General features: G+C 39.9%; 1 protein-coding gene across 1 annotated transcript in view; it reads right to left on the bottom strand.

Annotated features, from left to right (window-relative positions):
* The window catches only part of MTMR12 (myotubularin related protein 12), a 33,099-nt gene extending 16,368 nt beyond the window's left edge, over positions 1 to 16,731 (bottom strand). Inside the window, exons 1-7 of the mRNA XM_066569017.1 lie at positions 16,570 to 16,731; positions 8,775 to 8,829; positions 7,473 to 7,612; positions 5,662 to 5,734; positions 4,381 to 4,511; positions 3,660 to 3,753; positions 1,096 to 1,219 (exon numbers count right to left, since the gene is read on the bottom strand). Coding sequence (XP_066425114.1) covers positions 1,096 to 1,219; positions 3,660 to 3,753; positions 4,381 to 4,511; positions 5,662 to 5,734; positions 7,473 to 7,612; positions 8,775 to 8,829; positions 16,570 to 16,731 — 779 coding nt within the window. The remainder of the gene's footprint in view (positions 1 to 1,095; positions 1,220 to 3,659; positions 3,754 to 4,380; positions 4,512 to 5,661; positions 5,735 to 7,472; positions 7,613 to 8,774; positions 8,830 to 16,569) is intronic.
* Between the last annotated feature and the right edge of the window lie 3,968 nt (positions 16,732 to 20,699).

Raw genomic sequence — 20,699 nt, forward strand, 5'->3', positions numbered from 1 at the left:
GTTCCTTTTAATGATGGTGAGTGTTCTAACTCAAATTCTAACTATATATTCACCTTGCTACAATAATCTTTCCTACTAGATAATTCTATTACCCTCAAAGCTATGCCTTTATTTTCAGCTTGAATAAGGCTTTTTTCCCAGCCTTGAGGTCTTAACTATTTTCATTGCAACACTCCCCTGCCTTCACAAAGGTGCAATTAATTCCAAGCTCTAAGACTGATTTCTAAGTCTACCTTGGTTCTCTCATGCTTTGCTGCTTCAAAAGATACCCTTGCAGTATAAAATGACTAGTTCTGTTTCCATACCTGTTAAGCAGTTCACATCCTAATTCAAGAACATCATTTAATTTATCAAGGATTTCCAGCATCAACCAACACTATTTACGTTCCCAGTTCAGAGAAGCAATGTAAGTTGGCTTGAAGTACTTAAACTCAATTTGGGTGTCCCAAGACAGAGTTCTAGAATAAATAGTTAAGGCTCTGAAATACAAATTTCCAAGGTCTGTGAAATCTTTCAAGATTTGACTATGAAACAACAGTAGAAGTATACAATGCCTTGTATACATCCTAAAGGGCTCACCACTAAATGCTACTCTGCTAAACTGGCGGCCAAGCTCAGCTAAACTTTGCTAACCTTCTCCCAAAGGCAACACAACTTAACTTCCACCAGCACATTTTGCAGATTTACTTTAAGCCAGTTACTTTTTCCCCATCTAGCCCTCTCCCAACAAAAACAGTGAAAAATCTCCAGTGCATGTAACTTGAAATTTTACCACAGTAAAGGTACAGCACTGAGAAAGTGTCATCCTAACAAGTATGACAGAAGTGTAGGTCCCAGACATATGTATTTTCTATTCTCCACTTCTACATATACTCAAAGCTTGATTTAACCAAGGTCCTGAATAGTTGAAGTTAACCCTGCTTGAATCAGAGGTTGTGCAGGATCACCTCCTGAGATTACAAACAAAATTATTCCCTAAATAAAAATGGAAACCATACCCTAAAAAGACTCCTAAAAACCTGTATAATCCCCAGCATCAAAGGTAGCACTGATTTTCACACATCCAAAGCTCACTATTAACCAGGGCAATCTTACTTTTCAGAGACTCTGTAGCCTTCGTTGGTGGTCACTGCTTTGTATTTCACATTCCCTTTGGTCCGCTCCAGCTCATCACGCCAGTCCTCGAGGGTTTCAAACATCACCGTTTGGTTCCTCCCATCTGTCAGACATCAATAAAATTAATTTTGCAGACTGTCAGGAATTCTAACACAAAAGCAATCCTAAGTAAACCTGTTAGTCGCCATTAAGGTAAGCAAGCAGAACCTCTTGTGTACCAAAAATCTAGAGTCAAAGACAAAATGCCTTTGTACACCACACTGCCTCAGTCTGATTGTCAACAACAGCAATATCAGATACAGCTGTTACTAATAACTTCAGGAACAGTTTCTCCTGCAGAAATGAATAATTTGTTACAGAACTTCCACACAGCTGGGGCTGTCCTCACACCCAGCCTAAAATGCAGCAAATATCATTTTATACTAATGCAGCTGAGTGGCATCTAATGCTGTAGTTTAAATGCAGAATTAACAATCATACAAAAAACCTTTCTAAAAGAATTTCAGATATTGCACTTCATTTAAGGTTCATTTTGTTTCCTCATGAATAGTTTTGCACTGAATAGAACATCTCAGGCACTCAGTAAGAGCAGAAAATTAATTACAGCAATTCAGTCTCAATACTTTCAACTTGGACTCTTCCTTGTAATTCTACTTAGCCACCTCAGAAACAAGAAATAAGACAGCAGCTTGATTCAGCCTCAAATCTTGTACAGTAACCATATAATTTCTGGAGTAATGTCAATTGTTTTAGGCACACATCCTAATTGACTAACATTCTACAATATCAGCTAAACCTGAAAGGGCAAAGAAAGCTATAATTTCCATGGAAGATACAATGGTAACTTGAAACTTTTCACTGTAAGAAGATAAGGTAGATGAAAAATTTACAGCTCAGAACAGAACGTTATTGATGAGCTCTTGGAAACAGGATTTTGGAGGTATCAGACTGTGAAAGGCATAAAAACCAATATCTACAGTCTATTTGTCTTATCCTGTACTAATTTTATGAAGAATGACACTGAGCCACTTACTACTGAACACAGCTATTAAAATAGGAAAGAATTGTGGGACAGCACTTTGATGTTGCTTTAAAGAGTAGGCTTCTCCCACGCTCTGCCTCTACCTGGAAAAGCTTGCAGTCTTTTCCATTGTTTGTAGCTGAAACAGAACACCAGTTTCAGGTGAAGCCTGCAGGAACTACCAGAGCCAGCAATGTGCCTTCCTTGCAGCAAACAGGCAGTGTGCTCCTGGGCTGCATTTAGCAAAGCCACTGTGTACCAGCTGAATGAAGCCACCACTGCTCTCAGCTGGAGGACTGTGCCAGTGCTGGGCTCCTGTTTGAAGGCTCCTGGACCAGTGAAGGCCCTGTGTGATCATTAAAGGGCTCAAAACATCTGATATGAGGAGAGACAGAGCTGGGGTCACTCAGAAAAGAAGGCTCAGGAGGGGCCAATCTCCCTTTGTATATAAACACTGGGGGTGGAACAGGGGAGGAGAGTACAGAAGATGGATCCAGACTCAGTGACTTGACAAGAGGCAGTTATGCACAAGCTGAACTACAGCAAATCCCACATATACATAACAGCAATGTTTTCCACTACAAGGAGGGTCTAACAATGAAACTGACTCTCCAGAAAGGCTTGTGGAGTCTCAATACTTGGAGAAACTCAAAACCCAACGGGACATGACTAAGCTTGATGCAGTTAACCCTACTCTGAAGAGGGGCATATGGACAAGAACATGACTGGATAATCTCCAGAGGCTTCTTCTAACCTCAATGATCCTGAAATTCCTTGACATATTTTGGTGTTTGACTAATACCTTGCATACATCAAAACCTTCCTCTGTGAAGGGAATTGGTGCTGTTGGTGCATTAAGGGTCAGGTTCCTAATTCAAAATGGCACTATTATATCTACTAAAGTCTGAATTACAGAATGCCAGAAAGTACACTGACAATTTTTTGTCCTGAATTTTGCAGCCTAATGTATTATTCAGCCAAGTTTGATCAAGTGGGAAGATTATGTAATAAGTCAGATATAAAAGGAAGTCAGATGCCTTGCAAACCTATGCTTTTCTTGCAATTGCCTGGAAGAAGCATATTGGTTGCAAATAAGAGCAAAAGGGGAAATACTTTCTCATAGGATGCCACTGCAAATGCTGTAAGTTCAGAATGAAGAGCAGGAAGTCTGGTTCACAGCAGTTATACAAAAAAACCACACTGACAAAGCAAGCAAAGTATTTTCTAGATGAACCACATGAAAAGCATTTGCACATTTTAATCACAATAAGTTTTCAATCTAGGGATGCTACTTTTGCTTGGAAAATTTCTGTGCAACTTCCTGAAGGACACTAAAACCAACAGGAGACAATTTAGAGGTTTTTAGCAACATGCTTAACAATGTACAACAAAAGAAAAATTAATCTTTTGAAGCTACCTGCTAGCAGGACAGAGCCATAAGTTGAGCACAAACTCAACTGTAGGCCTCCCAGACTGCTTAACAAACTAACTATGCAACAAACAGATCAAAAAAACCATTTACCTGTGTTGCTTGGAGCAGCTGATGCATAAGAGAACAGAAACAAACGTTTAAGCAGCTTAGGAGTCTGGCTATGATGAACTATACCACTGACGATCTAAAAAAGGACCAAAAATTAACACCCAAACACACACCAAGACTTCAGTGTAGAAAAAAAAAGGTTGTTTTATTTTTTTTTTTTACCAACCCCTGCATCCAGGTTTTAAACAAAACTGATGGGTTCTATCCTCAACAGCTGAAACCTGACTTTTTGGAAAGTTTCAATGTTTTCTGCAAGACATTGTACCTACTTAGTCTAAGTAACATTATATATGTTTAACCTCCAGAATTACTCTTATTTAAATAAAGTTAGTTGACTCTTAGTTTGGAGTAAAGACTAATTTCTCAAAAAACCTAAAGTTATCAGGAAAGTAACACTATATTGAAGTCTAAAATAAAATGAAATTATATGTCACAAATAGAACAACTTTATAGCTTGTCTGAGTTGGAGCTAATTTCCTGTAGCATTCCCAAGTTCCAGTTTTCTTTAAAGAGGCACTGCACCTGTCTTTTAACTGCTATGCACAATGAAATGTTTAATAAAATCAATCTTTTACTTTCTGTCTTAGCTGGAAATGATCAGAAAACACTTCCAAGTTTCAGGGTGAATTTCATCCTTCCCTCATCCTCACAACACCCAACACCAAGCTAAAAATAGAAAAGCAAATTAAGTTACTATACGTACTCTTTTCACTTCCTCTTCTTTTGTGTATCTCAGGCAGAAGTTAAATACTCTAAGGTCTTTACAGTAGATAATTAACGTCTCTGGGTACTTTCTTAGCTGTCCTGTTAGAAGTTTCTTTTTCTCATCATAAACTGCAAAATTAAAAAGGAAAGTAAACATCAAAAAGGGACTTGTAATGTTGATAAAGTTGTCCTCGACTGACTTTCCAGAATTCTCAAGAAACTAATTCAAGCCCAAGTTTTCTCAAGACAAAACAAGCATCCTACAACACAGGCTGGCAAGCCTCAACCTTTTCTTTTAAAACCCATCAAATCACTTCATACAAGGTAAAAGGCAAATTTGCAGCAAACCAGCTGCTCAGTGGCTGTATCTATTCACATTCTGATTGCACACCAAGTTTAAAGTTTCAAGATATATAAAGAACAATTAAGTAGTTTTACCCAAGGGGAAGTCCCCAGACATCTGAGATCATTCTAAGTTCCTTAATTTTTTTTTTAACCACCAGGAAGTCCCCAAGGCAAACCTCTGCTCATTTCTCTTTGAGGATGTACCATTTCACAACTTCAAGTGCTGCCAGCTCGGCCACTGGACATAAAACTAAAGTGTCTCATAACCATCACTGGTCTGCCCCAGTCCACTCTTTCAGAAATCAACACCACCATTTATAAACACTCTGAATACTCATAATTAGTCCAAGAACAGGATTCTCAATAAAGCCTTCCCATACTTAAAATGATCCACCCCATTCTCATTTATCTTTTTTTAGTAATACTGGCACATCTCTAAGCCCCCATGTGAAGCACTTGATTTAGCTGGCAATTAAAACCTCCTTTTCTATCTCCTTTAATATGGTGAAGATATCATGCATCTCATAAAACAAAGCTCCCTTAGACAAACAAAAGGAATTGTTTGAGAATTTGGTACCTGTACTGCTATTGCTCAAATGAAGTGAATATATCCATATTTATAGAAATAGTTGATACATTGGAAGATCCTTGTCTACCAAATTTAGGGACTTTTCACAGCACACTCTCTGCTTTGAACAACTGCATTTTGAAGGAATCATTTTGTCTGTTCCAGTGGACAATTAATCAAATAAATTAAAATTATTTTGACAAGCTTGAGGGATAAGACTGGGTTCTGATAAATTTCTTATCTGTCATTTCATTATTAAAGATAACTGCAGCTGCTTTTTAATAATATATTGGTTTTCTAAAAAGGATGTATTTGTACAAAGAGCCCCAGCACTCTAAGTCCCCCAGGGGTAAAAAGCTGACTTACCTCCATATATTTGATCTACGCACTGCAGAGTTATGTCATTTTCTCCTACAATCTTATTCTTAAATTGTGGCTCCTAAAAAAGTGAAGGAAATCACAGAAACATCACACTACAGTACCACCTTCTGCCAGGTAAAAGCTTTCCATGGACTGTTTTACTATCAGCATTACTCCTTATTCTTAGAAGCTGCATAAGGCAGGACACTGAAGAACAGTTATTAAAATGCAAGTTACACACACAATATAGCTTTATTTAAGTCTCAGCCATGCTTAAATGTAGATACAGTTTTTACTTTTCAAATAGCTTCAAAGCATACATTTCTACTGAGAGTCACTTTTCCAACTCGAATCACTGCAGTAAACAGGAAATACAGTAGCTTCATGTAATCCAAGCCCTTTTATGACAAGTTTCCTTGCTATGGGAACCTGGCAGGAAATACAAAGTCTCTTAAAAGAACAAGTATCCCAAGAACACACTAACATTAAAATCAGATTTATGACCGGGTAAAGTGAAGACACACAGACAACCCAATTACCTAATTTACTGTGTAACCAAACTTGAAGTGATTTGGAGTTCCCTTCACTTCTACCTTTCTATTCGTACAGTTAAAATTGGCATTTTTAGCAATGCCACAATTAAACAGTTTCAATATTGTTACCAAACAGCTGATGTACACTACATGAGCAAATTATATTTTACTGTGAAGAGAGTTAACCTTATTCAAGTTACTTCCAGGTCTGCAGTACTCTGAAGCAGGTAGCTAATCCTGAACTTTTGTTAAAAGAAATATAGTTGACTTGGCATGTTATAAACCCAAAGTTCAAAGCCAGGAACAGAAATTACCATGGTTATTACCAACTTTCCACAGATCACTTGAGATTTACGTCAAAAGATTCTGCAGCTTTGTGTTAATTAATTCCAGAAGGTCCAATAGTCTGTACTTGGCTGCAGAAACCTTAGTTTAATGTTTAAACTTTGTGAAATTTAACCCCAATAAACTTTTGACTACAATCAATATGTGTCAAGTCATATTATTCTCATTGTCCTTAACTGTCAAGATCACCTTGAACGTGGGAGCCACTAGAGTCTCTTTTCACTTCTAGCACCTAAATGGACTAAACTATTTCAATCCTTAAGCTCATCAAAAGCATGTGGCACTGTGGCATTACCATTCTCCTTTGACAGCTAAATCTGAGCACCTAAACCAAAAGAAAAAAGATTGAAATAATTTTTAAGATTTGGGGAGTTTTTAGCTTTCTCAGTGTTTGCAAGCTCAACAGCACTAGGTTTTAAAATCTTTTCAGCAAACATTGGACTTTGAATGAAATAATTCAGAGTTTCACTGAGCCACATAAATTTTCAGAGCATTTCCGCTGAGTATTAGCTTACTCAGTCTTGTACAGCCTGAAATGATTCTGCAGATGTAGCCCAAAGTCAAATCAGGCAGATGTTTTCCACCATCAGAAACATTCACACTTCACAAATGCTACCAAGACAGAGTCAGAAATCAGCTTTAAACAAACTGTTGATTAGTTTTCAAAACAATGGATTCTTTTAACTTAAACTTCATCAACTCACAAAATATAAAGAGTTATAAACTATGTCTAATCTAAGTGTCCACATAAATGCTTGCACTGCTGCTGCTTAAAATAGTCATTAGAGATTGAGAAAGGATCAAGCAGATGCAGACTGATTCAAGTTATTCTGCACCCATTAGCAAATTTTACACATTTATGCTCATTCTGCATCTTTATATAAGGGAAAGATTTATGCAGAGCTTGTTTAGTCATAATTAGAAGGCTTGTTTTCTTACATTATCATCTGAAGCAGAATCATCATCAAGGAAAGAAATCTTAAAGTTTGTGCACACAAGTTTCCCGTAAGTGCCACGATTTGATCCATCTTCTTGCACATATTTGTACACTGTGCTGGCTTCACAAAGCAGCAGTTCACCTGTGGAGAAGAAACACTGACTTGCAACATTAACTGACATTTACAATTGAATTATTTCAATTGTAATCTCAATCGCAGCAATAACTTCCTGGCAGTTTCTCAGAACTGTATGCCTAAAGATAGTTCATCACTGTTACACAAACCCACTACGAGGCAGCTGCTGGAATCAGCTGTAACCTTAGTCGTAATCTTCCAGGTTACTAATGTCATTCCAGAAGGCCAGAATTGCGATGTTTGGGAGTTCTGTAACCACAGGTACCTGTGTCATTTGGCCTACTCCAAATGGCAGAAAAATAGCAATCATTCGAGTGTGTAATTGAAAAAAAAACCAAAACCCAGCAAGAGTAGTTTATATAGTCAATAAACAAGTAGAAAATTATTCCAATCTTCCTTACTGTTAAACTTTAAGAATGCTGAAACATTTGAATTTTTTATTTCAAGTTCAATGTAGTTATTTTTTCATAGCTTTGACTATTTTACAGGTCCCGAGGCTATTTTGGAAGTCTCAAACACAGGTTTGCATAAATAATAGTCAATTAAGTTCTCTTGCTAGAATTCACAGGAACTGAACTTCAAATTTAAAAAGTAAAGTTTTAATACATGTGATCAGACAGACTCTTGGTCTTTCCTAAAAAGTGTAGGAAAGCCAACAGAAGAACACTAGTTTATTGTCAACTTTTACATGTATTTGGTCTTTCCTTATCCTAGAAAATATTTTTAAACAAGAAGTAATTGTAAATTACAAAAGAAAATATTAACAGTAAAAGAAACATTGGAAGGCCCAAGTAACTCACACCAGAGACAAAGCCATTAGAAGGTAAATTTCCTCTAGTTCTTGTCTTAAGTTCCAAACCAAAAAAACTCACCCAACTTTAACTTCTAAGAAACACGGCAAACTCAAGTATTGACTGTTCTCCACATGCAGCTTACCTGAGGATACTGAACTCTGTAAAAAATTTGATTTTATAGAGTTTTCGACATCGCATGCAGATAGAGATGATAAAAACATTTCAACCTGCATGGGCTGTTAAACCAAACCCTGTATTTTACTAGTTGTGACACTGATGTTACATAAGCGTTTGCTGCAGACATGAAAATATTTAAGTATTATTCATTAATCACTAATTTTTATTACTTAAATCTAGTAATATACAACAGTTACCTGGCAATAAGCGAGGATTTACTTCCTTTTCTATGGGTTCCTTTATGTGTATTTCCTAAAGAGAGAAAGAGTAATTATTACTTTGCAAAGATCATACTTTCAACACAGGCTGCAAAGAACTACACCTTCCCACTTTAATTCCTCATATCCTGGCAAATAAAAATTAAGGAAAATAGCCTCCTAAATGAAAGGAGTTTGCATCTGCAATTTGATCTTTCCACTTAATGTCAGAAGTCTATTTGCTAAGTAATTGTTTTGACACCCACAGTGTCAGTTACATGCATTTGTGAACACACAAAAAATGCACTATTTGTGCAACAGACAGAAATAAAACATTACCAATATTTTTTAAGTTCTCTCAGCACACCTAAATGGATAAGCATAAACTTAGTATTACAGCACCATCTCATTCATAAGCTGTTCCATGTATGACTTGCTATTCTTTCTAATGTACCCTTCAGTTTTTCAAGTTTCATCCATGACTCCCTGTTTCTGATTTTTTACACACATTTCAACCCAAGGACAAAAGTTACTTAAACAGCACTAACATGACTATATGGAAAGGTATTTCAGGATCTCGGAGCTAAGAGGTAAAACCTGGTGACAGGAGATCCTTCAGTTTGGACCCAAATTGCACAAAGCAAACATATTAAATTCTCTGTGTCCCTTATTCTAGCCTTTAGGCACTGACAGTTGGGCTAAAATCTCCAGCCAAAAGACTATTAAACTAGAGGAGATGCTACACCCTTCCTGCTCAGCCTGTTCAGAACTTCCTCCTCCAAGCCCAAATCACTTTGCATGCATTGGAATCTTTCTGGAAAACCATTAGTTAACTGGAAACCCCCCCGGGTGCACGGCAGTAAGCAAGCTAATTTTAGTTGGTCACCAGCATCCAGTCAGTTACTGCAATTCAAGGCAAGGAATCAAAAGAAGATATAAGCAATAATAATTTTGCTGGATTAAATACAGAGAAACAAAAGCCCCTGAGAGTACAAAAATAAACAGCCTCCCCCTGCCATTCATATAAACCCTTGCACTCCATATTCAGAAGACCTAGAACTAAGTTTGAAGGCTGCACAGCAAAACCACCAGGAAACCACGTCATGAGAACAGCAAAGATGTTCAAGATAGGCCAAAAAGAGAAAAAGGAATAAAATGAAAGTAGTAGTGGTGTGAAGAAAGAAATCCGTAACTACAGCTGACAGCTAATAGAGAAAACAAATCCCAGTTTGCTGCCTTTGCTGTCTAAGTGTGGATGCTGCAGAAGTAATATTATTCAAAGCTCAAGTTTGTCAAGTAAAAAGTTAGCTAAAATGCTACTATGACTTATGCTGAATACTTCTGCATTCAGAGGAGGAATATATACACCTTTTCTTGCCGCAGCATTGTCTCTTCACCAATGGTAGCTTTAAACTAAACTTTGGGTTTAAAAGTGCCTTTAATAGCTCTGCCTTATACAATCACTCCTTGTGTCCAACTACATGCAACACTGCTCAGAAAACTGCATGCCAACAATCATGCCCACGGAACAGTAACAGTTATACCAGCCAGGTGCTTTTCCAGCACCTCTGACTTTGGGAGATGCCAGAAAGAATGTAGTACCTACTGTTCTGCACACACACTGTTCGTACTTACTGCCATGACCACCACTTTAGGCTAGTGTTGGAAGAACTGAACCAAAGGAAAAAAAAAAATCTGACCCAAAAGAAGTTCTTTGAGCTCACACCCATTTGTTAAAATGTAATGAAGCTTTTATAACGGGTTTCAACAACAAATAATTTTGAACAAGTGGTTACAAGTTTTTGGTTGCAAGTTAAAATTGGTTGTCTTCTGAATGGAGTTAGAAATTTAATCAAATTGCATCACAGCAGATTAGAGACCACAAACACCGAGATCACCTTGTAAAATCCAGTTTCACTTTCTTGAAAAAAGCCTACACACTGAAGGGTTTATAATAGGCAGAATTCCTATAACATTCAACAGACTCCATGAGTTAAGTCTCCAGAAGAGTTCTATTTGAAATTCAACATTTACATTCCCACAGTAAATTAACAAACATATTAAAGGTGGTTTTGATACATGTAGATAGAGATAGCTAGACCTCAAACCATGAGTGCTGCTGAAGAATCCACCCTGCTGCACTCATTTTCCTAGGAAGGGTATGAAAATACATTAGATTTTACTACTGTCACATTTTGTATTTGCTCTTTTCAGTGAGAAGGTAAAGATCTGCAAGAAAAATTAACTCACCATGAGTCAGTTCAAGTTGTGTAGGAACACACATGTAAATTCAGCTGCCATCTCTGCTCTGTTTCAGTTTTATTTTTATAACGAATATAAGTTTTGGGGCAACACAGATCTTACCACTAACTGAAGAGCCCGTTTCAATTCATTATGCTCAACACCCCTTTAATCAGTCACACGTTCACAGTCACCCACCCACTCCTTTATCCCTGGGTTTGTCTGACAACACAGTGAGGTAATTTGATTTGTAAAATCAGCTGGGAAATATATACTTGTCCTACATTTGGTTTTATTGTTAGTGCTTATTGTTAGCAGAACTGGCTCATCAGCAGGTCAGATGAGCACATAAACAAAAGAAAGGGAAGCATCAGAGAAGTAAGTCTGCCCGTTTCTGCAAGCTACTGAACACATCTGGACCTCAGAAATATTCACCCTCTGACCATTTGTTGAGCTAAGCATGCAAGTACTTTCCATATGTGACCAATGAAAGCCATGCAAACCTCTAGACAGAGACCTTCACCTGTAGCTCCCATGTTCTGAATGCCCCAAGCAGCATTTTGTCACTTATTTAAGACACAACATGGGAAGCCCTACTACCAGCCACACGTAAAAGCAGTCACCCACAGGACACCATGCAAATGAGGAAAATTAACTTTGTTTCTGACATTTCTGATACAAGAACCTCAGCCTCTAAAGGCTTTAGAAACTTCTTTCTAAGAGATGCTTCTCACCTGTGCACTTACCTTGTGCTATATTCCTTATTCCAGGTTCTCAAACTGTGGTAGGAAATATGGCAATGCCCTTTAATTATCAATTTTAACAGTAGAGAGTACCAAATTATGCCAAAACTTCAAGCTGACATGTCACACCAAATTAATTCATAATACATCCCCCTTCTTGCTAACAGAAAACAAAAAAACTTCTTTCCTTAAGGAAAGTTCTCTTTTTGTTTTTTACCCAAATATAAGGAGCAACTGCACAGTTTGCTATACCCAGGGACTACAGTTAGCTCTCCTCCAAAAAAGTATATTTAAAGGGGTTAAAGTATTTTCCTCAAGCCATCTGGGGAGACAAGTCTTCCCCAAGTGCTGAAGGCATGAGTGAGGCAACAGAGTTTAGGGCAAGAAAGTCAAGTTATGTTATATTAACAGGGTCCTTATGGTTGGAGCAAGAAAGGAATCCCAAATTACTTCTGCTTTTTGTCCTACAGTGTCACCACAACTGAAAGCAATTCCTCTCACTCCACAGGGAGGTAAACAACTGTCTACTGGAAATAAGTAAAGAGAGAAAAACATGCCCTGCATGCCAGAATCCAGGTGTTGATAAGGAATCTCTTTGGGGTTTTTTTCATCATTACTGACATACAGATATACATATATGTACCTACTTATTCTGGATGTTGCTCATCAGCCCCAGCAAGAGACACCATGCACACAGTCTGCTGCTTCAAACTAAACTCTGAACCTACCTCACCCCACAGTAATGCTTCCACTGATCCACAGCTAGACATTTGCACTACAGGTAATTCCACAAACGAAAAACAAGACTTACTAAATATGCTGAGAAAATATGTTTGAAAGATTCAAATAATGAAGGAACAAGTGATCACTTCCAGACTATCAAGGGTACTGTTTGAAAAAGCTGACAGCTTTCAAAGGTGACAGCAAACAGTGCTGCAAGAACACTGAGCACTTTGATGCTTTTATATAGTTTTACACAAGTAAGTTCTGCACAGGGAAGATCTACATCCTGGTGAGGTTTGCTACGAGCCTCTGGGGTTTTTTTTTTGTGTTTACTTCACTAAAAAGATGGGTGAGATAAAGATAAATATATACTTAAGAAAGTTACCAGTTGTCAAAGTCAAACTGTGTACCAAAATACCTGCAAATCAGTTGTGGTGTTCCAAGTAAATACAGTGCTACTGAGTAAGTAAAATAAACTTTTGTGGAACAGTTCCACTCGAATTCCATGCAAAAGAGGAAACACCCATGCAAATGCTGAGTATCTGCTTTGCATCCAGAAACAAACCATATTACATACCTGGTACTTTCTGAAGGACTCTTTGTTGGTCAAACAAGCCTATTCCCATGTTGTATGCCATACAACCCACAGCACATGCTTACTACACTTGAATAACATTGCTGAGAATAACCTCTAACTGCTTGTTTTCCTTCCTTTCACAGCTCCCTTATCCAGAAGTCTGTTAGATCATAGCATGTGTTTTCCCCAACTGTTTGATCTCTTATCCTTTCCTCTTTCCTTACATTGTCCTGTCCATCTCCTCTGACATCAACACCTGGTTTCACCCATGTCAGCCCAGCTGTTCACCAACTCTATTCCTTATTTCCCCCTTCAACTCCACCACCCCAATTTTGAAGGAGGGATGTATGTTTTTAAGACTGATCACAATACCGTACCGGGATCTACAAGCCAGAAGTATTCACAGTGTTTATGAGCTAAGAACAGTGCTGGATCTGAGAGACAAAGCACATGAGGCATGAAAGTTACCCTCAGCAGTTTGTGGTGTACCCCAGATTTCAGAGACAAGCAGCATGAAGCAGAAGAACCTCTTCCATAACTTAAAGGCTAACACAGGAAAAAACATACCGTAAGAATGAATATGAAGGATTTAGCTTTAAAGAATACATGCAAAAAATACCAACCTGGAGCTTGAAATCAAATTTGAAATCTAATTTTTTATGCAAATTAAGTTTTTTTGGAAAATACAATCTAGCTTGTTTGACCTGTAAATAACTTGAGTTTTCAAAGTCTGAAAGAATTAGAAATCATGAAGTAATTCACTGGTCCTTGTTTCACTGTCTCCACAGACACATATTCTAAGCCTGTGATCTGAAATGTCAAAACACTGACTTTATACCCTAGTATTCACCCCACTTCCTGCAGGGTAGCTAAGTCTGTCCTGAGGGGAAGTGTGTCATTAATATCAACATCCTACGGTCTCACTCTCAACAGACCACTGATTGATTTGCAGCTCCATACAGCAGAGCCTAACTAGGTTATATTTAGTCAGATGTTAAAAACTCTGTTTTTTCCAGATATTTTGGGGTTTCACAGCAAAAATTACTTCTGTTTCTTTAAAAAAACAGCATTTTCTTTTCACTCCTTGCCTCCATCTGGTCATATATTAACAGGAATAGAGTTCCTGATTCATTTCATATTCAAATTAGCACACATAGCAGCTTAAAGCCGAATTCATTTTATTTTTCAGAATATTGCCTACTGCGTCCCTCAGGTATCTGAAGATGGGACTAAACAAGGTGGGACTAAACCAAAACTCAGCTCTACCTGTTAATTTCCCTATTGCATGGCTCCCCTAACCTGGAAGCAGCAGTTTAAGGCCTTAAAACAGCTTCCCAAGCAAACCTGGACAAGACCACAGAAGCTGGAGGCTGCAAGCAAGGGAGGGCTACAACTCACAGGACTCTATTGCTCTGAGCTGCATAGTGGTTGATTGGAAATCTTGCCTCAGGCTCGAAGTACAAAAAGATTCAAGGCAAGGCTCTGCAAATTCATGGAGAAGTCCACCATTAACTCCAATCCTACACAGCTGAAATCTCAAGCTCATCAAGTCCCTGAACTGCTGTTTCCCACCTTCTGACACAGCCTGCCAGAGGAAGCATCACACCTGTTGACAGTAATTTTTCCCTAAGCAGCTGGAAGTTAAAATGCCTTGATGAAAGCTCCCAGTTAACCCAACTATGTTCCAGATAAAAGGAATTAGAATTTCCACTGTTTTACCATGGGAGTTAACTTGCACAGGAAACCTGAGTTCACAAATTTGTTTTTCTCTCACACAGCACTGTGAGAGATGCTCACTTCTGCTTCCTTTAGGATATTTAATAAACATGCTTTTTCTAGACATCAAAATAGCCTCACAGGTTTCATCATATACCTAAAATTTTATTTTTAATCCTCATAAAAGCCAGTAAAGTCTTCAGTTTCCTGTGCAACCATTAAGGCAGTCAACAGCTGTCAACAGCAGTCAGACTTGCTTTACTTGTTAATCACATCAAACCTCAGTTTCACTGTGTCTTTGAAGAAACAAAAGGGACATCCATCCTATGGCAGAAGTCACATCTATAATACAAACCTCTTGCTGCCAGAGTAAATAAAATTCTTAAATTCAAGTGTAACATGGAGAGGCTTAAAATCAGCAAGAACATGTAAAGAGTTAATGACACCAATGTCTACTGAATCAGGCTATTTCATTAAGAGCCTCATCTTCCAGTGTTACATACCTTAGTTACTCTTCCTGCAGCCATCGGATCATACTTGATCATCACTGCACTTAAAATCAAATTAAAGTATTCTTTATTGTTTGGTATCTTGCTGCACTATATATATATTTACTTGTGCTCTTTTCAACCAGCCATTTTTTCCAGCAAGCTTTCGTCATACACCACACTTATTTAAATGGTGAAATGTCCTCCAGTAAGCCCAACAAGTGAAGTTGTTTCCTTCACAAAATCCAGTTCCCTGTATATTTGTATGAGGTACTTTCCAAAGGTGAAAAAGTGACCTCGTCAGGGATATATTTGCTGACTCCAGAAATACTTGTACCTATCATTTCCATCTGCTTGCACTTGGAAATACAAGAAGAGATAAAACTTTCAAAGTAAATTGATGAAACTACAAGACACAGGGTGTGAAAAACATGTAAAAACTGGATTTGCTATCACCAACTAAGGACATAAGTTTTAAATACCACAGCTGAATTTGGCCATAACAACTCTGAATGTTCTTTCAGATCAAATGCAAAATAAAACCACCAGATTCACCAAGGTCCTATCAGTGACAGACTCTGCACTAACTAACAAGATCGACAAAAATCTTTTCCTTAAGAAGTTCTCAAGAGAATTAACAATTAAGAAGAATCAGGTTGGGACAGATTACAAAGAGCTATGAGGGGAAAAGTCCCAACACTTATGGCTAATAGTCATCAAATGTTTTTCCTAGAAAACAGCTGTTTACCAGGAATAAGAATGCTGGAATACAGAAAAACAATACTGACCTAATACCATGCGCTAACAAGATGACCTCAGTAAACTGAGCCTAAGGTAACTTTGTCAAACTGTCAACATAAGTTTCGACAAATAAGTGAAAGGACAACAGGCAGAACAATACCAAAGATACACAAAGAAATATACACACTCCCAAGAATTAAACACCGAGCTGTTAAGGAAGGATATCCAGTGCCTTCCATTGGCGGAACTGAGAGCAAGGAGCTCACCGAGTAGAACGCTAAGTGATGCTGTTCAGGGACAATAAGAACAACAGGTTCGGAAAGTCCCACCTTACGGGCCGAACAGCCGCAGCCCCACACCTGGCCGCGGCTTACAGAAACAACTCCGCTGACCACCCAGCTCTATTTTTTAAGCTCTTCTCCACGCCGCTCACCCTCGGGGCAGCCCAGGCAGGCTGAGCCCCGCAGCACCCGGCGGCAGCCCTGGCCCCGGCCCCGCTCCGCCCGCCCCGCGTCCCGAGCTCCCGGCCGGGGTGCCCGAGCCGCCCGGCCCGCCCAGCCCCGCACCTCCGGGCTGATGTAGGACACGAAGGACGGCTTGGACGCCCTGGCCCCGCCGCCCAACATGGCCCCGGCCCGCGGCGGCGGCGGCGGTTCCCAACGCTCGTCCCGAGCGGGGAGGCAGCGGAAGGAGCGATCCCGCGGCAGCGCGACGACGCCGAGCCGCATCACAGAGCCGGCACCGCCCATGCCCGCCCCCAGCCACAGCCCCGGCCGCGGCCCCGCTCGGCGCCGGCCATTTCTGGGCACCGCCTCCCAGCCTCACCCGCCCTCATGGGGCGTGGCCCGCGCCCTCAGCGGCCGCCGGGCTCTGGGGTGTCCGGGGTGCCCGGGTAATGTCCCGCAAATGTCCCGCAAATGCTCCGCATAGCTCTGCCCTCGGCCTGCGGGGCTGAGGGCAGAGCCAACAGGGCTCTGGAGCCAACAGGGATCCCCCGCCGCTCTCTCAGTTTCGGGGTAACCACATACCTTTTTGTGTAGCTGCAGGGACCTCCCGCTCCTGGCCTGTTCCTTGACCCAGCCGTCACTTCCACAGAGTCATAACATCGCAGAATGGTTTGAGTTGTAAAGGACCTTAAAGCTCATCTGGATCCACTCCCCTGCTGTGGGCAGGGACACCTTCCACCAGGTTGCTCCAAGCCCCATCCAGCCGGGCCTTGAGCACTGCCAGGGACGCGGCATCCACAGCTTCTTTGGGCAGCCTGTGCCACTGCCTCACCTCCCTCACGGTGAAGACTTTATTCCTAGCATCGCATATAAACTCCGTTTAACTCATCTATTGCACTGTTTCTCACTCAGCTACCAAACGCCTGTGTTGTATCTGTGCACACTCAAAGGCAACTCGGCATTAAGGAAAATCTAAGCAAGGCATCGAGATGCAGAGTGTTGCTTATGGCAGGAGAAGTGCAAGAAAAATTACATAAAGCATGCTTTCCATTAAATAATCCCCAAAACACTCTAAAATGTGACTGCTGATACACCTCGAGAAGTCCTCTGCCCAATGCCTACTTAATGTGTTACAGCCACAGCCTCCCTGGAATGTCATCTTTGAACACTGTATAATCAGAGCTGTAAATATACACCAGGTGTAACTGGTATGTAGGTTACTTTTAAAAGCCTCATTTTTATATGGACACAGAACAATGTAAACGGCCTGTGGCAGTGCAGCAAGACTACCCAGCAATTCAAATGGCAAATGGTAACCCAGGCGACAATTCGTGCAGAGTTGACTTTATGGAAATATTTTTACAAAAATAAAACATACAAACATACCATAGGACGTGAATATCAACAGCTCCTTCAAATATTAGTGATAAGCACTTTTCCTATCATTTCCCCCCGCTTTTTGTTGTAACACTTCACTTTATTTACCTTGCTCCAAACCCAGACCTAGGAAAACTACAGCAGGAAGAAAAAAGATTGCACATTTATAAGACAGCATTTATGAAAGTTAAATAGAGGGACTGTTTCAATTCAGAAATAAAGTTATTTCCCTGTTTTCAGAGTCAAGGAATGAGAAGTCTTTTGGATTTAATCACCTTCTCTCTGGAAAAAAAGCTCAAGACAACTCAGAGATTAGCTTTCATTAATAATTTTACAACAAAGGCTATCCTGGTGTGGGATCCCATGCTGAAGAGCTCTCATGTTTCTCTCCACAACTGCTTCCACATCATTCCTAATGTCACATCTGACCTCAGCTGCAAAGGTCAAAAGTACACCCCATGGGATTCAACTGGTGCAAATCCAGGGTGAGGGGAAATGTGGGACACCACCTCTGTGCTCTCCAGTGTATTAGGTACTTAAAGAAAGAGAATAATATATTAAAAATGTCTTTTAAAATACCTGAATTTAGAGTGGGAATGATGTGAATACCTCAGCACGCCTTGAGGTTTACAGCACACTAAAGCAAAAATCAGCTACTTACTGACATAGCATTTTTCAAAGAGGAAGGGATGTTTTGACACTAGGCCAGAGTCTTAACTCTGATCGGAAGTGCAAAAGGAGCCTTAATTCCCACAGAGCACATGGGAATTCATTCTTCATCTTGTCATGAAAAAAAGCCATACATTAAAAAAAAAAAAAAATCTGAGTGAACTGCTATTCTCTATCAGCAAAATACCCACGTGCTCAGCATGAGATAAACAGGGAGTGCTTCATCCTGGAGTTTGCTCTCCAGGATGCAAAATGTGTGGGACTGAACCCATTGCAGAAGGGATTTGAAGCCTTTTTGCTAGAATTTGGGGTCCAGATTTGGATCCCCCCTTAGTTCATCTTTTCTGGAATGGAAGAAATAAAGCTATCGCAAGTTAACTTAATTCAGGGAAGAACGTTAGCATCTGAAAGGGCCAACTGCAACCCTGACTCTGTGAACCAAGGGCTTCCATCTTCTTCCCTCTCCCCAGGAAGAATGATATATTCTCACTTTCTAAAATCTGGAGCATCTGTGGGGAGTACTCACAAAAGCCGACTTCAGCCCAGCCACCTCATCTCTGTAGATTCCTCCTGCAGACGCTGGAGGGAAATAGGTTCCTTCTAAAGGCAATGGGGGCAGCAAGTAAATTCCCTGTTAAGAAACAGCCTCAAGAGACTGTCCAGTGCTCAGAGCACCTCAGGAATTCAGCTTGGCCAGGCTGAAGTTGGCCTTTCAAAGTGCCCTCCTTCCCCCCCTTCTATTTACACTCCCCTCATAGTCCTCTACTGCCTCTGTATGTATTTACATACTTACTTTTTTGTCATTTTAATACGGTCCCTCTTCAGCATTGTCATTCTGTGTTGTTCCAAATTGCTCCATGCCAATGAGGAAATAAGACAGTTCAATGATGTTCAATTATTTGGGATTGTTCTCTACACTCATAAAGACTTCTAAAATAAAATTTCTACAACAAACTGAAGTTCCTGGAATGGTGTATTAATAGGATAGGTCTTCCTATGTTTCTTCTAAATGGGAAGTGTTACTCCACACTGCCAATGACTTCAATCCATTAAAAAGAAAAGGAGCTTATCAAATAATGTAATTTGCTTTTGTTCAATTTTATATGTAAATCAATGACAATCATGCAAATGTAGAATAGTAAAACTTTTCAAAGCCAAGTTCTAGATTGTCTGTAGTGGGTGAAGAATATATGGCATTTAACTGTTGCCATTTCGTCCTGATACTTTTATCTTTCTAGAAGTATAATCACAGAATTTAATGCTGCCTGCAGAAGGGAACTCACAGACCAGCTCTGCTCTTTCTATAAAGAGAGGTTGTTTAAGAAATTCACAGGCTATTAATTTGAATAATTCTTTGGGCTGAATTCTCAGCTGTGCCCAGGCTCGGTGGCACAGCAGCTGATGGAAGGGAGACACAAGGAGCTGTTTGCAGCTTCTCTAGCAGTTTTCTTTCAGTGATCCTCTTAACTGCAAGTGGTATCTCATATTTTCCTTTGTGGCAGTCCTCCTTGTCAGCATTTCCTTGGCTATGGGAAGTATCCTGGATAAGGATATCCTAGGCAGGATCTGGAGCAGAGTTGGTGAAGATCACTGAACACAGCTCTTTGTATCACATTTCAGCTTTTCTGAGCCTGGGCCTTTGTAAATCTCAGTGCCTTGGGGAGTGCAAAGAGTGCTTGGATACTCAGGGGTTGCAGGCTGCTGTGTGTTGTGAGTGCTTTGGTATAGGTAGGACAGATGTAATGAATTTTTAAAGCCGTTCATGAGTGTTGAGCAAACTTGCATGACTATGTCTAATTTCTACTCCCCATTTCCTCTTTTTGAAGAAATAGAGGGAGTCTTTGCTGTGCAGCAGAGCTGCAAAGTCACAGGTGTGCATAACTCCCATTCCAGAGTGGTAAATCAGAGGCAGGAATCTGCAGCTGTGCTCCCCTTTGAACTCTCATCATGGCTGGATCCAGGTCTGGACACTACTTTGAGTACATGCAACTCCAGTGGTGACAGAGGTAAAGAATTTGAAGTACCATCTCAAAAGAGGATCTCAAACAATTGCTATTTGTCAAGGTTTCATGATCTTTCTATTCAGAAAATCTACCTGTGTGTACAATTTGATTTTTCTTATTTTCACATTTGTGGAGGCCTTACCAGAGGAACTGCACTTAGGTATGCAAATCTGGGTATTTCTGTTGTACCCATACAGTTAC

This window comes from Molothrus aeneus, chromosome Z (assembly GCF_037042795.1).
Source record: "Molothrus aeneus isolate 106 chromosome Z, BPBGC_Maene_1.0, whole genome shotgun sequence".
Classification (NCBI taxonomy): Eukaryota; Metazoa; Chordata; class Aves; order Passeriformes; family Icteridae; genus Molothrus; species Molothrus aeneus.